The sequence below is a fragment of the Hordeum vulgare genome, chromosome 5H, assembly GCF_904849725.1.
Source record: "Hordeum vulgare subsp. vulgare chromosome 5H, MorexV3_pseudomolecules_assembly, whole genome shotgun sequence".
Lineage (NCBI taxonomy): Eukaryota > Viridiplantae > Streptophyta > Magnoliopsida > Poales > Poaceae > Hordeum > Hordeum vulgare.
The window spans coordinates 397,303,540-397,318,817 of NC_058522.1; the positions used below are offsets into that span (position 1 = coordinate 397,303,540).

A 15,278-nucleotide genomic window follows, 5' to 3' on the forward strand; every position below is an offset into this window, starting at 1 on the left:
TAACGCAACTTCTAATCCTCAAATAGGACTTACTGCCTAACAGGGCCGGCCCTGGCGTATGGTCGGCGGGGCAACGGCCTAGGGCCCACGACAGGAGGGGGCCCATAATATTATATGTATGTACATTGTAGCGTATTAGAAAATATAAAAAACTACAAAAAAGGAAGAAATTAGATGGTTAGGACCGGCTGCAATCAATTACCCAGTTTACGCACACGTCGTAAGACCTATTCGTGGCTTCGTCTTCCGGTTGCCTCGACGGCTCAACGCCTCGTTTCGAGTGCCCTCGTCCAACGAATCGCCAGCTTCAGTACTGCGGCGTCTCGGCCGGCTTGTCGCCGCTGCGCGCGCCGGCCAATCGGCAGACCGGCCATCCAACATACGAAGAAACCTTGAAAAGGATATCTTGGACAATATTGATCTTGATTGTGCCTTTAATGACTTTGCATCAAGAAACGCCCGAAGAAACTTTTTTAGAAGAATTAAATTATTATTGTTGTCGATGAAGTCAATCAAAACTTGGTTCTTATTTGAAGTAATCATGCCATTTTAGTTTCATATCTCTATCTTTTTAGTATTATTATTGTCGATTTAGTAAGTTGAAATTTTGTTATTATTATTGTCGATGGAGTCAGTCAATTATTATAGTTAAATTTTAAACTAAAAATATAAGGTCTTAGGACATAGGGTTCCATGTCATTGAGTTCGCCTAGGGCATCCCGAAGCACAGGGCCGGCCCTGCTGCCTAACTGGTCTGCTTATCTTCTAAATACAATCAAGTTAAGGCCCTGTTTGGAACCACCTAGATTATATAATCCAGTTTTTATAATCTATTATGTTTCCAAACAGGACAACTTATAGTGTAGATTATAAAAACTAGATGGATAGATTATTAAAAACTCATAATCTACTCTATACCAGCTAAAATCAGATTATGGATTGCTAATGACCCATTACCCTTGTAAAGTTGGAGATAATAACATTTCTACCACCGCTACCCTCCTCTTTTTAAAAAAAACAGAGGGTAGATAAGTCATTATGCAATGTAAAACCTGGATTACAGTTTATATAATCTGGCCTCCAAACATGTTCACCTAAATTATTTTTATAAACCAGATTATATAATTTATCTTCATAATCCAGATTATCATAATCTATTATGGTTTCAAACAGGGCCTAAGTTAATCAGTGTTTCTTTAAGTGACTAAAGCTTCTATCGGAAAAGTACAGAAACAAAGAGTTATAAACACTCCACAATGCATTAGGAGCAGAAAGGAGTAAGCGACGTGGAAAAACAACGGAATGCTATTACATACTCATGGTCATTCCACTATCAAAATAAACGAAGGTGAGAAAGCAAATGCGATTTTCTGAAGGTGAGATAATTACACTAGGAAGGCATCCAGAAGGGCGCTACATGGATGGAGTCGGCATACAAAAGTGACAAAGCATATCCATGTATTAGCACTTGATACATTCAGTTCCTGGCCGCTGCGACAAACAAGTTGAACGCCGCTCTCACCGGGGAAGAAGCCACGCCGGCCTCTCAACTTCACCCCCTGCCGCAGGCGATCTGCGACTGCCCACCTGCGCTATGGGCGCGCCCCCACAGGCCAGCGACGCGTTCAAGTTCAGAATCTGCGCACACTCGGGACAATCGGGCTCGATCAGAAGATCACCGCTGCAGAGATGAAGGCCTACGACGATATATTTGTTGCGCCCCTCTCCCTGACGGCCATCAAGGCCATCGTTGCACTGCTTGACCGCGAGATCCCAATCTGCATGGCGTCACCGATGACCGCCGCGGCACATGTCGACGTCGTGCACGAGGACTAGCTTAGTCTAAATTTTGCCGGCAGTTGATGTTGAAATAAGTTTCAGGTTTCTTTAGAGTCTTTCTTCGGTTGTTTTAGTCTGACGACGGCGCGATCTGTGCGTCCGCGTCCCGAGTCCTTAGGAGAGCCGTGCGCTCGATCCAAGTCGTGGGATGGCACGACTTAGTAAGGTCGTAGAGATAGCCGCGGCACGTTAGTTTTCCCAGCTGAATAAAAGGAATAGAAGCGCAGAAAAGCGGCTAGTTGAACGCTTCACAAAAAAAACCGGTGTTCATCCTGTTTCATCTTCCTCTCTCTCTCGCCGATCCTACCTTAGTTTGATCGCGAGTTAGTAGGGGTATAGCTGACAATTGGTATCAGAGCCTTGTTGATCCATACCTGGAGGAGGGATACCGAAGAACGGAGGAGGCGACGCGTCAAAGAAGGCCGCCGACGCGCCCAAATCCACTATGTCCCTTCCGCGCTCCGGGCGCGATCTCGGCGGCGGCTCGGGCACGGCGTGGCCCACGCTGACGAGGACCAACTACAACTCGTGGTCGCTGTTGATGAAGGTGATCCTCCAGGTACGACACCTGTGGGACGTCATCGACACCGGAGTAGGCGACTTCGACGACGATCGCATGCGCTGGAGGCTATCCTCCGGGCTGTGCCGCAGGAGATGATTCCGATGCTCGTCGCGAAGGACACGGCGAAGGAGGCATGGGACGCGATCAAGACGATCCGGGTAGGGGCTGATCGTGTCTGCGACTCGAAGGCCCAAAACTTCCGCAAGCAGTACGAGGATCTCAGGTTCAAGCCTGGTGAGTCTGTCGATGATTTTGGGTTGCGGCTACACGAGCTGGTCCATCAGCTGGACGTCCACGGCGACCCCATCGACGACAAGAAGGTGATCCTCAAATACCTGCAGATCGTGCCGAAGAGATACGTGCAGATGGCGCGGTCGATTGAGAGCCTCCTCGATCTGAACACCATGTCCATTGAAGAGCTCATCGGGCGTCTCAAGGTCTGCGAGGAAGACGACGACGACGAGCCCGCGGGTGCCACCAACGACGGCCAGCTACTGCTCATGAGGGAGCAGTGGCGCGCGCGTGAGAAGGAGGACACTCCCTCCGGGAGTGGCGGCGGTGGCGGAAACCGCCGCGACAAGGGACGCGGCCACAACAACGCGCGTGACAAACCGCGCGGTGGCACAGGCGTTGCCCGCGATGACAAGTGCCGCTACTGCGGCAAACTCGGGCACTGGGCCAGAGAGTGTCGCAAGAAGAAGCGCGAGGAAGCCCACCTCGTGAAGGAGGGGGCGAAGATGAGCCCGCGGCATACCTTGCGGCACAACTGAACCTCGTCCTCACCGTCGACACACGGGAGCAGGACGACGACCGGGTGTTTGTGAACGAGGAGCAGGCGATCGTGCGGCTCGGCGACGAGCAGGAGCCGGTCGATGTTCCCTGGTACCTCGACAGCGGCACATCAAATCACATGACGGGCAGCCGTGCCGCTTTCGCTGATCTGGACACCAAGATCGTCGGCACTGTGCGTTTCGGCGACAACTCCATCATGGACATCCGAGGGCGCGGCACGGTGGTGATCTCCGTGAGCGGCGACGAACATCGCGCTCTGACTGACGTGTACTTCATCCGCAAGCTCAAGACTAGCATCGTCAGCCTGGGGCAGCTCGATGAAAACGGCTGCCCATCCTCGATCCGCGGCGGCTACATGACGGTGTGGGATCGGCAAAACTGCCTGCTCGCAAAGGTACCACGATCACCCAATCGTCTCTACAAGGTCAATCTGAAGATTGTACAACCTGCTTGCCTCTCTGTGCGCCGCGGCGACACGGCCTGGACCTGGCACAAACGCCTCGGACACCAGAACTTCGGGGCTCTCCACACTATGTCCCGCAGTGGCATGGTTCGCGGCCTGCCAGAGATCGGCCACGCCGACCAGCTGTGCGACGCATGCTTGGCAGGGAAGCAGAAGCGCACATCCTTCCCTCAGGTGGTGAAGTTCAGGGCGACGACACGTCTGGAGCTCGTCCACGCCGATCTCTATGGGCCTATCTCGCCGGCAACCCCGGGCGGGAAACGCTACTTTCTCCTCATGGTGGACAACTACAATCGCAACATGTGGTTGGCGATGCTCTCCACCAAGGACGAAGCGGAGACGGCGATCAGGCGCATCAAAGCCGCAACAGAAGTTTAGAGCGGGTGCGTACTACGCACTCTGCACACCGATCGGGGAGGGGAATTCACCTCTCGCCCCTTTGACGACTTCTGCGCCGACAATGGCGTCCAGCGCCACCTCACCGCCCCGTACACTTCACAGCACAATGGTGTCGTCGAGCGGCGCAACCAGGCGGTGGTAGCCACCGCAAGAAGCATGCTCAAAGGGAGAGGCGTTCCCAGTGCGTTTTGGGGGGAGGCGGTGACGACAGCAGTATACCTGCTGAACCGCTCCTTCACACGCGCAGTGGACGGCAAGACTTCCTTCGAGCTCTAGCATGGGACGCCGCCGAGCCTCCATCACCTCCGCGTGTTCGGTTGCGTCGTCTACGTCAAGGCAACGCGGCCACACCTCAAGAAACTTGATGATCGAAGCACCAAGATGGTGCTACTCGGCTACGAGCCAGGCACCAAGGCGTGGAGGGTGTTCGATCCCCTAACCCAGCGAATACATGTCACGAGAGATGTTGTCTTTGACGAAGCAGCGTCATGGAGCTGGGAGAGCGCCGACGTAGAGACGCAGAATGACGACTTCGACATCGCGTACACTCCATCAACTATGGCCCTGCGCGGCTCTGCGGGCGCGCGTGAGGGCGCACCAGCCCCGCCAGAGAAGGCACCGGCGGAGGTAGAAGGCGAGGACGACCACGTGAAGGCGCCACCTGTAACACCATCGCCAACGGGGACGCCCGCAACACCTCCCGTCGCTACACCACCTGAGCCACCGCGTGCGAGGGTGGAGTTCGCCATGCCAGGAGCCGACAACACTCTCACTGTGGAGGAACGCGACTCTCCTATGCGAAGGTACAGAACCCTGGCAAACATCGAAGAAGAATTGGAGCAGGATCTTTTCCTTGCAGAAGGGGAGGAACCTGCAACACTTGCAGATGCCTAGTCTGAAGCGGGTTGGCGAGCGGCTATGGCCGAGGAGATGGCATCGATCAAGGAGAACGATACGTGGGAACTCTGCGATCTCCCGGCCGGCCACCGTCCCATCAGGCTTAAGTGGGTTTACAAGCTGAAGAAGAACCCGACAGAAGAAGTGGTACGGCACAAGGCGAGGTTCGTCGCCAAAGGGTACGCACAACGCGCAGGCATCGACTTCGACGAGGTTTTCGCACCGGTGGCGCGCCTGGATTCCGTGCGCGTTCTCCTCGCCGTAGCAGCATACCACAGCTGGGAGGTGCACCACCTTGACGTGAAGAGCGCGTTCTTGAACGGCGACTTGACGGAGGTGGTGTACATCTCCCAGCCCCCCGGCTTCGTCGTCAGCGGCGAGGAGGGCAAGGTGATGCGCTTGAAGAAGGCGCTCTACGGTCTTCGTCAGGCACCGCGGGCATGGAACTCTAAGCTCGACTACACCCTTCGAGCACTAGGGTTTACTCGATGCCCCTCTGGACACGCTGTGTACACTCGCGGAGAAGCAGGCTCTCGTTTGCTGCTGGGAGTATACGTCGACGACTTGATCGTCACCGGCGGCAGTACATTGGAGATCGCCAAGTTCAAGCAAGAAATGACGGACATGTTCAAGATGAGCGACCTGGGCCTCCTCTCCTACTACCTCGGCATCGAGGTGACCCAGCAGAGCGTCAAGATCACGCTCTACCAAACTGCATATGCTGCCAAGCTGCTGGAGAAAGCAGGCATGGCGGACTATGCTACAGCACAGGTGCCCATGGAGCCGCGCCTGAAGCTTAGCAAGACGAGCTCAAACCCGCCGGTGGAAGTGACTCTCTATCGCTCCATCGTCGGCAGTCTTCGCTACCTAGTGCACAGCAGGCCGGACATCGCCTTTGTTGTGGGGTATGTGAGCCGCTTCATGGAGAAGCCCACGACAGAGCATCTGAGCGTTGTCAAATACCTCCTCCGCTACATTGCTGGCACCAAGAACTACGGGTACGTAATCCATAGCAGTAGCAAGCAGCTCGAGCTCGTGGGTTACAGCGACTCGGATCATGCTGGTGACCTAGATGATTGCAAGAGCACGACGGGCAGTCTCTTCCTCATCAACGGCTGCCCGGTGACCTGGCAGTCTGCGAAGCAGCATGCAGTAGCTCTATCGTCGTGCGAGGCCGAGTAGATGGCCGCCTCTGCCATGGCATGCCAGGCTGCCTGGCTCCGGCGCCTCATAGGGGAGCTGCTGAACAAGCAGGAGGAGATGGTGAAGATCTACATCGACAACCAGAGCGCTATCCAGCTGATCAAGAACCCAGTCTTTCATGAGCGCAACAAACACATCGATACGCGCTTCCACTACATCAGGAGGTGCGTCAAGGACGGCAAGATCGCCGTCGAGCACATCGGCACCACCAATCAACTCGCCGACATTCTCACCAAGTCTCTTGGAAGAATTTAGTTCCAGGACCTGCGTGCGAGGATCGGCATCACCAACATCACCAAGGACTAAAACTTAGGGGGAGATTTGTTGAATCAAGTTTCAGGTTCAGGTTCAGACCCGTCAGGGTTTTAGGTGTCGATAAAATTCAGTTTCGTCAGAGTCTTTCTTCGGTTGTTTTAGTCTGACGATGGCGCGATCTGTGCGTCCGCGTCCCGAGTCCTTAGGAGAGCCGTGCGCTCGATCCAAGTCGTGGGATGGCACGACTTAGTAGGGTCGTGGCGATAGCCGCGACACGTTAGTTTTCCTAGCTGAATAAAAGGAATAGAAGCGCAGAAAAGCGACAAGTTGAACGCTGCACAAAAAACAACCGGTGTTCATCCTGTTTCATCTTCCTATCTCTCGAGCCGATCCTACCTTAGTTTGATCGCGAGTTAGTAGGGGTATAGCTGACAGTCGATCCCGTCTTCATGGATCACGGCCTAAAAATAGTTGTATGGAACGTGCGTGGCATTAACGTGTGTGTCCGCCGTCATGCCATCCGGTCATTGTCAGATACCACCGGGGCCTCCATTGTATGCTTGCAAGAAACAAAAATGGAGTTGATCTACTCGACTGTCGTCCTCGACGCACTCGGTCCGGAGTTCGATGACTATGCGTACTTACTGGCCCATGGCATGCGAGGCGGCATCCTGCTGGCATGGAGGAGCAGGGTCGTGTCTATCACGGACCCAATGCTCACCACCAATGCGCACGCTGCGAAGGTTTCCACGGCCACCGGGACGTCATGGTCGCTTACGGTGGTCTACGGACCACAAGACGACGCCGACAAAGTCGCATTCTTCCAGGAGCTTCGTGAGATCAAGGCAGTCTGTCCGGAGCCTTGTCTGGTTTGTGGCGATTTCAACCTCATTCTCCGTGATGAGGAAAAGAACAACGACAACGTCAACAGATGCATGATGGGAAAATTCCGTCGCCTCACCAACGACCTCGCGCTTAAGGAGATATATCTCAATGGACGGTGTTACACGTGGTCGAACGAGCAATCCCCGTCGACTGTGGTACACCTTGATCATGTGCTATGCACCTCGGATTGGGAAGACAAGTATTGTGGATGCCACCGTCGGTGCCTCGCATTTGTCGTGTCGGACCACTCCCCGTTGTTGCTCGACTGTTTGCCCATGCCCAATGCGCATAGACGATTCCACTTTGAGGAGTTCTGGCTTCGGATGGATGGGTTCCATGATACGGAGACCACGGCCTGGAGTTCCACTTACCACGTCGATCCCTTCCATCGTCTCATGCTACGGCTCAAGGCGACAACTCCAAATCCACGGGCAACGTCAAGGCCAAGTTCGTGATCTCACGCGAACTCATCTCGCGCTTCAACAAGGCCCAGGAATCGCGAAACCTGTCGCCCCCGGAGGATTGGGGGCGCAAGCAGCTCAAGGTATCTTACCTTGGGCTCGCGTCCTTGGAGCGCACGATTGCCCGCTAACCCTCCCGCATAGCCAACCTCAAGGTCGGAGACGCCAACACGGGCTCCTTCCACCGACAATGCTCGTTTCGTTGGCAGAAGAATCATATCTTCAGCCAGACCATGGACGACAGTGTGCTCACGGACCATACCGAGATGGCGCACGCGGCCTTCTCGCACTACGACGCCCTACTGGGCACTTCCACCAACTGGGCGCACTCTCTCGACCTGCCACACCTCATTGAGCCAACCGACCTCGCCGACCTCGACAAACCGTTCAGTGCTGAGGAGATCTGAAAGGATGTCAAGCACCTCCCTGCGCACAAGGCGCCTGGACCACACGGGTTCACAGCCGAATTCCTTCGCGCGTGCTGGGGCATTGTCAGACAGGACTTCATCGATGTGTTCCAATAGTTGTTTGAATTACGTGGAAGGGGATTCTACAAGCTCAACCAAGTGTTGCTAACTTTGCTTCCAAAGCATGGCGCTGCCAATGGTCCGCGAGACTACATGCTGATTTGCCTCATTCACATTGTGGCAAAAATCTTCACCAAAATGCTCTCGCTTCGCCTTGGCGCCAAGTTGGACCGCCTGGTCAGCCGCAACCAAAATGTCTTCATTGTAGGATGGAGCTTGCACGACAGTACATCCTCGTCAAGCAGTCGCTCAAGATGCTGCATCAACTCGGAGATCCGAGGGTCATGCTTAAGCTCGACCTCACACGTGCCTTTGATTCCCTATCTTGGCTATTCCTCTTCGAGGTTTGCGTCAATACGGACTTGGGAACCGCCTCCTGGAGTGGATCGCCATCCTCTTATCATCCTCCAACACACGAATCATGATGAACGGCGATCCGGGACCGCCCATTTGGCACCGACAGGGACTCCGCCAGGGTGACTCCATGTCCTCGTAGCTGTTCGTGCTTGTCGTTGATACGCTTGGTCGGCTCCTCCGACGCCCCACAGCTCGGGCATGCTACAGTCGTTGCATCCACGGCGACACATCCCGGCAATCTCACTATACGCCGACGATGTCATGATCTTCTCCATGCCACAACCTGCGACGTCACAACGGTCAAAGAGATCCTCACTTGTTTGGCAGGGCCTCCGGCCTCGGGGTGAACTTCGCCAAGAGCTCCGCCATCGTCTTGCACGGCGACCAAACGGCCACAGAGACGATGGCGCACCTCGGTTGCTAGGTGGTGACAATGCCTATCACCTACCTCAGCATCCCCTGTCTACACGTCGCCCGTCGGCCGCCTAGCTGCAGGCCATGGTCGACTCTGTTGCTGCGCGGCTCCCAACTTGGAAGGCATGGCTGATGTCAAAAACCAGGCGCCTGGCCCTAGTAAAATCTGTCCTAAGCGCCATCCTGGTGCACCAGCTACTTGCATTCGCACCCCAAAAAGACCCTCAAGCATCTTGAGAAGATTCAACGTGGATTCCTCTCGGCCGGGCTCGCTGCTGCCAACGGTGGGCATTGCCACGTGAACTAGAACCACATCTTGTGCCCCATCGAGCTTGGGGGCCTGGGCGTACGCGATCTCGAACGCGCTAGACTCGCACCGCGGCTTCACTGGTTATGGTTCTCAAGAACAGATCCCGAGCGTGCATGGCAAGGACTTGACCTCCAGTTCTCGCATGTGGAGCATGCGCTGTTTTGGGCATCCTCCTACATGGTCGTCGGGAACGGCACGACCACCCTGCTCTGGGAGGACCGGTGGATCAACGGCCGACCCGTCCGCGAGCTCATGCATCACCTGTATGACTGCATACCCAAGCGCCGACGCACGACCAGATCTGTAGCGGATGGATACAACGGCAACTGCTGGGCACGCGACATCCACGACACATTAGGCATGCGCGAGATCGGTCAGTATCTGCAGCTGTGGCAGATCATGCAACACATCGAGTTCACGGCTGGCCCAAACCAGTTGATATGAAAGTGGACAGCGAGCGGCATCTACTCGGCGAAGTCATGCTAATTGGCCACATTCCATGGATCTATGGCTTGCTACTCCTCGAAGCTCATATGGAAAAGTTGGGTGCTGCCGAGGGTCAAATTCTTTCATTGGTTGGCCAACCAGGATCACTGCTGGACTGCCGAGAGGTCGGCCCGCCATGGACTGCAGCATCATCCTCGATGCCTCCTATGCGATCAAGAGCCGAAAACCTTACGACACCTGCTGCTGGAATGCCCATTCGCCCGCGAGGCATGACATGAGACCCTGGCCTGGCTTCGCATCCCAACGCCTATATATACCCGGCCGTGAGCCCTCACTCATAGACTGGTGGATGCATGCCAAGGAGAACACGCCTCCCAACGCCTATATATACCCGGCCGTGAGCCCTCACTCATAGACTGGTGGATGCATGCCAAGGAGAACACGCCACGGATCCTTCACAAAGCCCTGAAATCAGCTATGTTGCTTGTGCCCTGGATGGTTTGGAAGTCAGCTGTGTTGCTTGTGCCCTGGATGGTTTGGAAGCACAGAAACAGTTGCGTCTTCGATAATGCAACACCATCCATGTATACGCTTCTAGATAGGATCAAGGACGAGGCCCATTCTTGGATGGCCACCGGGGCACCTGGCCTCCGCCTGGTGATTCCACAAACCTGGGATGTGCACTTCGTAATGTAATTCATGTCCTAGGATGATTGTACCCGAACTCCTCCTTTTCAATGAAAAGAAACACAAATGCTTTTTGCATTTTCTCGAAAAAATACATTCAAAGGGAACAAAGCATATTCATGTATCACGACCTCATATTTGCACGTAATCTAGCGTCAGGAGAGTGATATTCCGAGTGGCTTTGAAAATATCGATCTAAATCGCGATAAACTTCTCTCTGAACAAAATGATGGTTAAGTTGCCTATCAGATCAGAAGTTCCAAAGTTGGTCAACTCCCGCAAAATATGGATGGTGATCAGGTTCTAGAGAATATGTACATCTTTTGTAAGCTTCTTCATACTAGTATATACGGCGATTACCCGCAACCCTATTACAGATGAAACTTCATCTGATATGAGTGAAACTAAACATTCCAGTGTGTACGGTCTTGGCTGCAGGTTTCGGTGCTTCAGAAGTTCCAAACACATTCCAGAACCTTAGAGTCTCATCTGCTGCAACAGAGGCTACCGTGGAGCCATCAGGGCTCTGCAACAAACATAGAAGTATCAAGAAATCATGTCTATCAACAGCATAAACAAGCAATCATCACTATCCTATATACGGTGTCACCAGAGAGAGAAATAAATACCTGTGCCAAGCAGAGGACACGTGAAGTGTGGCCTTCGAGTTCGGCCAATTTAACCATTGATGGGTACTTCCATAATGTGAGTGGTTTCTGTACAAACCCGCAGGCACTCAGTAGCTCCTTTTCATTCTTATTCCAGAGCAGTGCGCATACCTGGGCCCCAGTATCAACAGAATTCAGACATAAACCAGTGTGTGTGTTCCAGAATTTGATGCATCGATCATTTCCACCACCACCAGAGGCAAGTAGATTGCTCTGGAATGGACACCAGGCAAGAGCCTTCACTGCAGCCAAGTGGTCACTAAACCTATGAAGCCATCTGTTGTAACCCAGAGATGGATTAGAAGACGCCATCGATGCATCCCATATGTGCACCAGATTGTCGTTTCCACCACTCGCCAATTGCTGCAAAGATCCTGACCATCTCAACCCGCATACCTCTGCTTCATGCCCTCGGTATGTCTGAACCATATGGGATCTCATTCGGACATCGTTGTTCACGATCTTGCCATCCATTCCACCGCTTGTCAGGATGCTACTGTTCCAAGCTAGTGAACCAACCCTTGATTCATGGACACCTCGGAGTGTTCTCAGCTGCAAAATTTATGAGATGTATATATTTGTATCAACATGAGCTGTTATGTTTTTTTCTTTCGAAATGGAAGCTGTTATCTATGCAATTAGAACATACAAATAATTGTAACCGTAAAGGTATCAGTATGAGCCGCTATATTTACACTACAGTACAAGCGTCAAGATAACTAACCATGCGATTAGAGCTTGTATCCCAGAGCTGGATGTCAGAAGAGTTAAGGCCAACGGCAATATGCTGCCCCTCACAAGCCCAGCTGACACTAGTGATGGGACCATAGTCATCGTCAACAGTCACAAGCTCAGAAGTAGAGCTATCAGATGCATTCCACAAGTACAAGGTATTCTCAAGAGCAACGGATACCACATTTTTGCTTCCCCAGTCTAGCACGTTAAGATAGTAATCATCAACCACTCCAGGGGCATCTAACGTCCTCTCAGCAAACTGGAAAAACAAAGTAGTCCAAGCATGATGTAACTAAAAGAATAATCCAATCTGAAGAACCAGAAGATCGACAAACAGCAAAGCAATTGACATACCTGGGGAATCTTTCGGCGCTGTTTAGTAGGCTTGGTCTGACTGGAAGTCGGAGTTTCAAATAAAATCTGTGGTCGCATCCCTTCAGGTTCTGGTGGCTTGTTCCTGAAGGCAAGAATCCTGGTTCTGCTGCCCAGGAGTTTCTCAGCAAGAAGCCTCCTGTATGCTTCTTTAGACGGTGATACCACGGCTTCATTTTCCTTGTCCTTCTTAGGTTCCGTGAGGAGGTAATATGCCATGTCCATGTCCATTGCTGACCTATCTGGTATGAATCTGTCACCCTGCGATTATAGAAGACCCATAAACATATCAGGCATGTTTATTTCCTTAAATATTTATTTGTAAATTCAGAGAAGTTAATCACAAAGCTAAGGGCTATTACACCATCTTTATTGCAGTTATGTGCTTGCTGGAAGTTGGTACATAAAAGCGTCGTAGTTTAATTTATGATCCAAGGAAACAAGTAGTTCTGTGCATGGCATGATACTATCGGAGTTTTCACAGAACATCATGCATAGTTATTTCATGGTATATGCAACTATCAATGTATGCAGAAAATCTATCAAATAGAAATAACAGCAGTGTAAAAATAACAAACAATCCATCCATGTTTAAAATGAAGGGCACACGATATAGCAATAAATGCAGTAAATTCAGAGAATCAGCATAGAGAATGTAAATTTCTGAGCTACCAAAACCAAGCTGCAGACTGTGCGGATAATTCCTTTGCAACTGTATGTACTGAATGAGGCCAGGGCACTGTTCTTATTCGATAGATCAAGTGCTGAAAACAGGACCGCTATGTGTAATGACCTGAGACACACTTCTTATACAAATTCAGTAGTATTGCTGATAATACTAATAACAGTGAGACCTAGAAGGAAATATTCATTTTAAAGCCATACAAGTGTGGACATCTTCAGAAATATTTATGAAACACCAAATGGGGCTAGGAACAAATCAAGAAATCATGACGACCTTTTAAAACAAAATCACAATGTCTTGTGATACACGCTAGCTATTTGTCCAGGGAAATATGAGTACATCAACATGCAGGTTATGAATGATCATTCCTTAGCAAACAAATGTACTCCCTCCGTAAAGAAATATAAGAGCGTCTAGATCACTACTTGAGTGATCTAAACGCTCTTATATTGCTTTACAGAGGGAGTACCGAACTAGCCATCTAGGGTTTCTTCAAATAAACGCTAGTTTGCGTAGTGCCCTGTGATCCATTGATCATACAATTTCAATAGGTAGGTTGTTGTTGATAACAGGTGTTAATAATGAGATCTCGAAAGGAATATTGCAGTTCATAGCCGGTCCGGTTTATAAACCATGAATTTACGAAATACCAAATGGGGCTAACAAAATCTATGCAACAAATCAAGAAATCACCTTGAGCTTTAAAAATGTGAAATCACAGTGTTCTGTGTTTCAACAAGTAGTCCTTTCAAACAAAAGCACTGAGCAGGAACTGTATAAACACAGATAGTTTGGCTCAGAAGGACGAATCATACTTTAGTTCTTACAGGATGCAGCCCTAGTAAGACGATATGTTTATTCAATTAGCACAATTTCCTGACAACATTTCGTCAATGTTACCAATCAACACCAACCCATAGCAAAAGGGGAAAAGGTCTTTCCTTGAATTCAGAACTGCTAACTCATCAATAGCAGGGATGCGATCAAACATTTCCTGAAATATTATTACTATTAAAGCAAGACAGCCTAGGATTAGCCACTAATCAAACAGTTTCCTCTAGCAACATCAAGAACCACCAAATAACCAAGAACTGGAATACGGGGTCATATTTCTTTCAGAAATTACCAACCCTAAGCGTGGCAAGGCAGAACGGAAGCACAGGCTCCTTTCAAGAATTAGCGAGCGCACAGCAACCATCAAGGAATTCAAGAAACGAAGGAACCAAGAACCGAGGAGGGCAGAAACCAAGAAAATGGGGTCTCCGCGGCAACTCACGTAGCATTTGGTGGACGGGTTCTTGGAGTTGGTGCAGAGGGACGGCATGTACGGCGTCCTCGCGCCGGCCATCTCCAGGGACGTCGACGGACGCAGCCCGGGCCGGCGGCGCTTCGGCGGCCGGGACGAACTGGAGCCCGCCGCCTCCATGGGCGAGGGACAGCGAGGAATCCCCCCTCCCGAAGGATCAGACAACCAGCAGCGCGGCGAGACAGCGAGATGCAAGAACCGATTGAGGGAAATCGGGAGGTTCGAGCGTGCCGGGGTACGGAGGCGATGGATGTGAGTTGCGAGGAGGCACGGAGGATTTCGCCGCCGGAGGTTTCGGGGGGATTTGGGGTGTTCGACGTTGGACGGAATTCCCCCTTTTTCTGACGGAAACGCACGACAGATTTGGTTGGGGGTATTTTAGGAATAGAAGCTTTGCGTGTCCCTCACTCCGGGAGTCTGGGTTGAAGAGGACGCTACGGCTAGTAACTCGCAGTGCTAGTACTAGGCTATTAGAGCGATTTTAACGTGGCGAGCCGAACGTGTGTTTTGTCCGTTATTTATTTGTTTGTCCTTTTCATGTTTGAGTGTGTTTTTACGTTTGAGTCAACCGTGTTTCTCACGTGCGGACGTATTTTTGTTTTTACAGCCGGCTTCTGTCTATTTTCTAAGCATTTTTTGAAAACATATGAAAATAGTGGCATGTTTCACATAATTCAAACAAAATAAAAATATCTTATAGTTCCATAAATAAATTAAGCGTTTCATAGTTTACAAGCCAAATAAAAAAATAAATTGTCTCAAATATATTTAAAGAAAAGATAGCCGATACATTCATTGATTGCCAACGTGAAGCGCTAGGTCGGAAGGTCCGGGGCCCGAAGGTTCCAGGCCAGTTTGCACGGCTAGAAACGCCTTGATGCGTTGAGGACGGAAGTTCTCGGGACCCGGAAGTTCCGGGGTGGTCCGAGAGCTTCCCTTGACTCTTGCTTTCTCTTCTTCGCCCGATCCTTCTTCTTGCGCTCCCGAGCTTCGGCGAGGATCGGCGTACCTGAT

The 15,278-nt window shown here is 51.3% G+C and overlaps 1 protein-coding gene across 1 annotated transcript; it reads right to left on the minus strand.

Annotated features, from left to right (window-relative positions):
* Positions 1–10,694: 10,694 nt before the first annotated feature.
* On the minus strand, positions 10,695–14,640 carry LOC123395450 (cell division cycle 20.2, cofactor of APC complex-like). The gene is made up of 5 exons (XM_045090453.1): positions 14,235–14,640; positions 12,256–12,534; positions 11,891–12,160; positions 11,128–11,718; positions 10,695–11,024 (listed from the first exon to the last, which is right to left on the minus strand). Exons 1-5 carry the CDS (start codon positions 14,382–14,384, stop codon positions 10,884–10,886), a joined length of 1,431 nt encoding a protein of 476 aa, XP_044946388.1. The 5' UTR covers positions 14,385–14,640; the 3' UTR covers positions 10,695–10,883.
* Between the last annotated feature and the right edge of the window lie 638 nt (positions 14,641–15,278).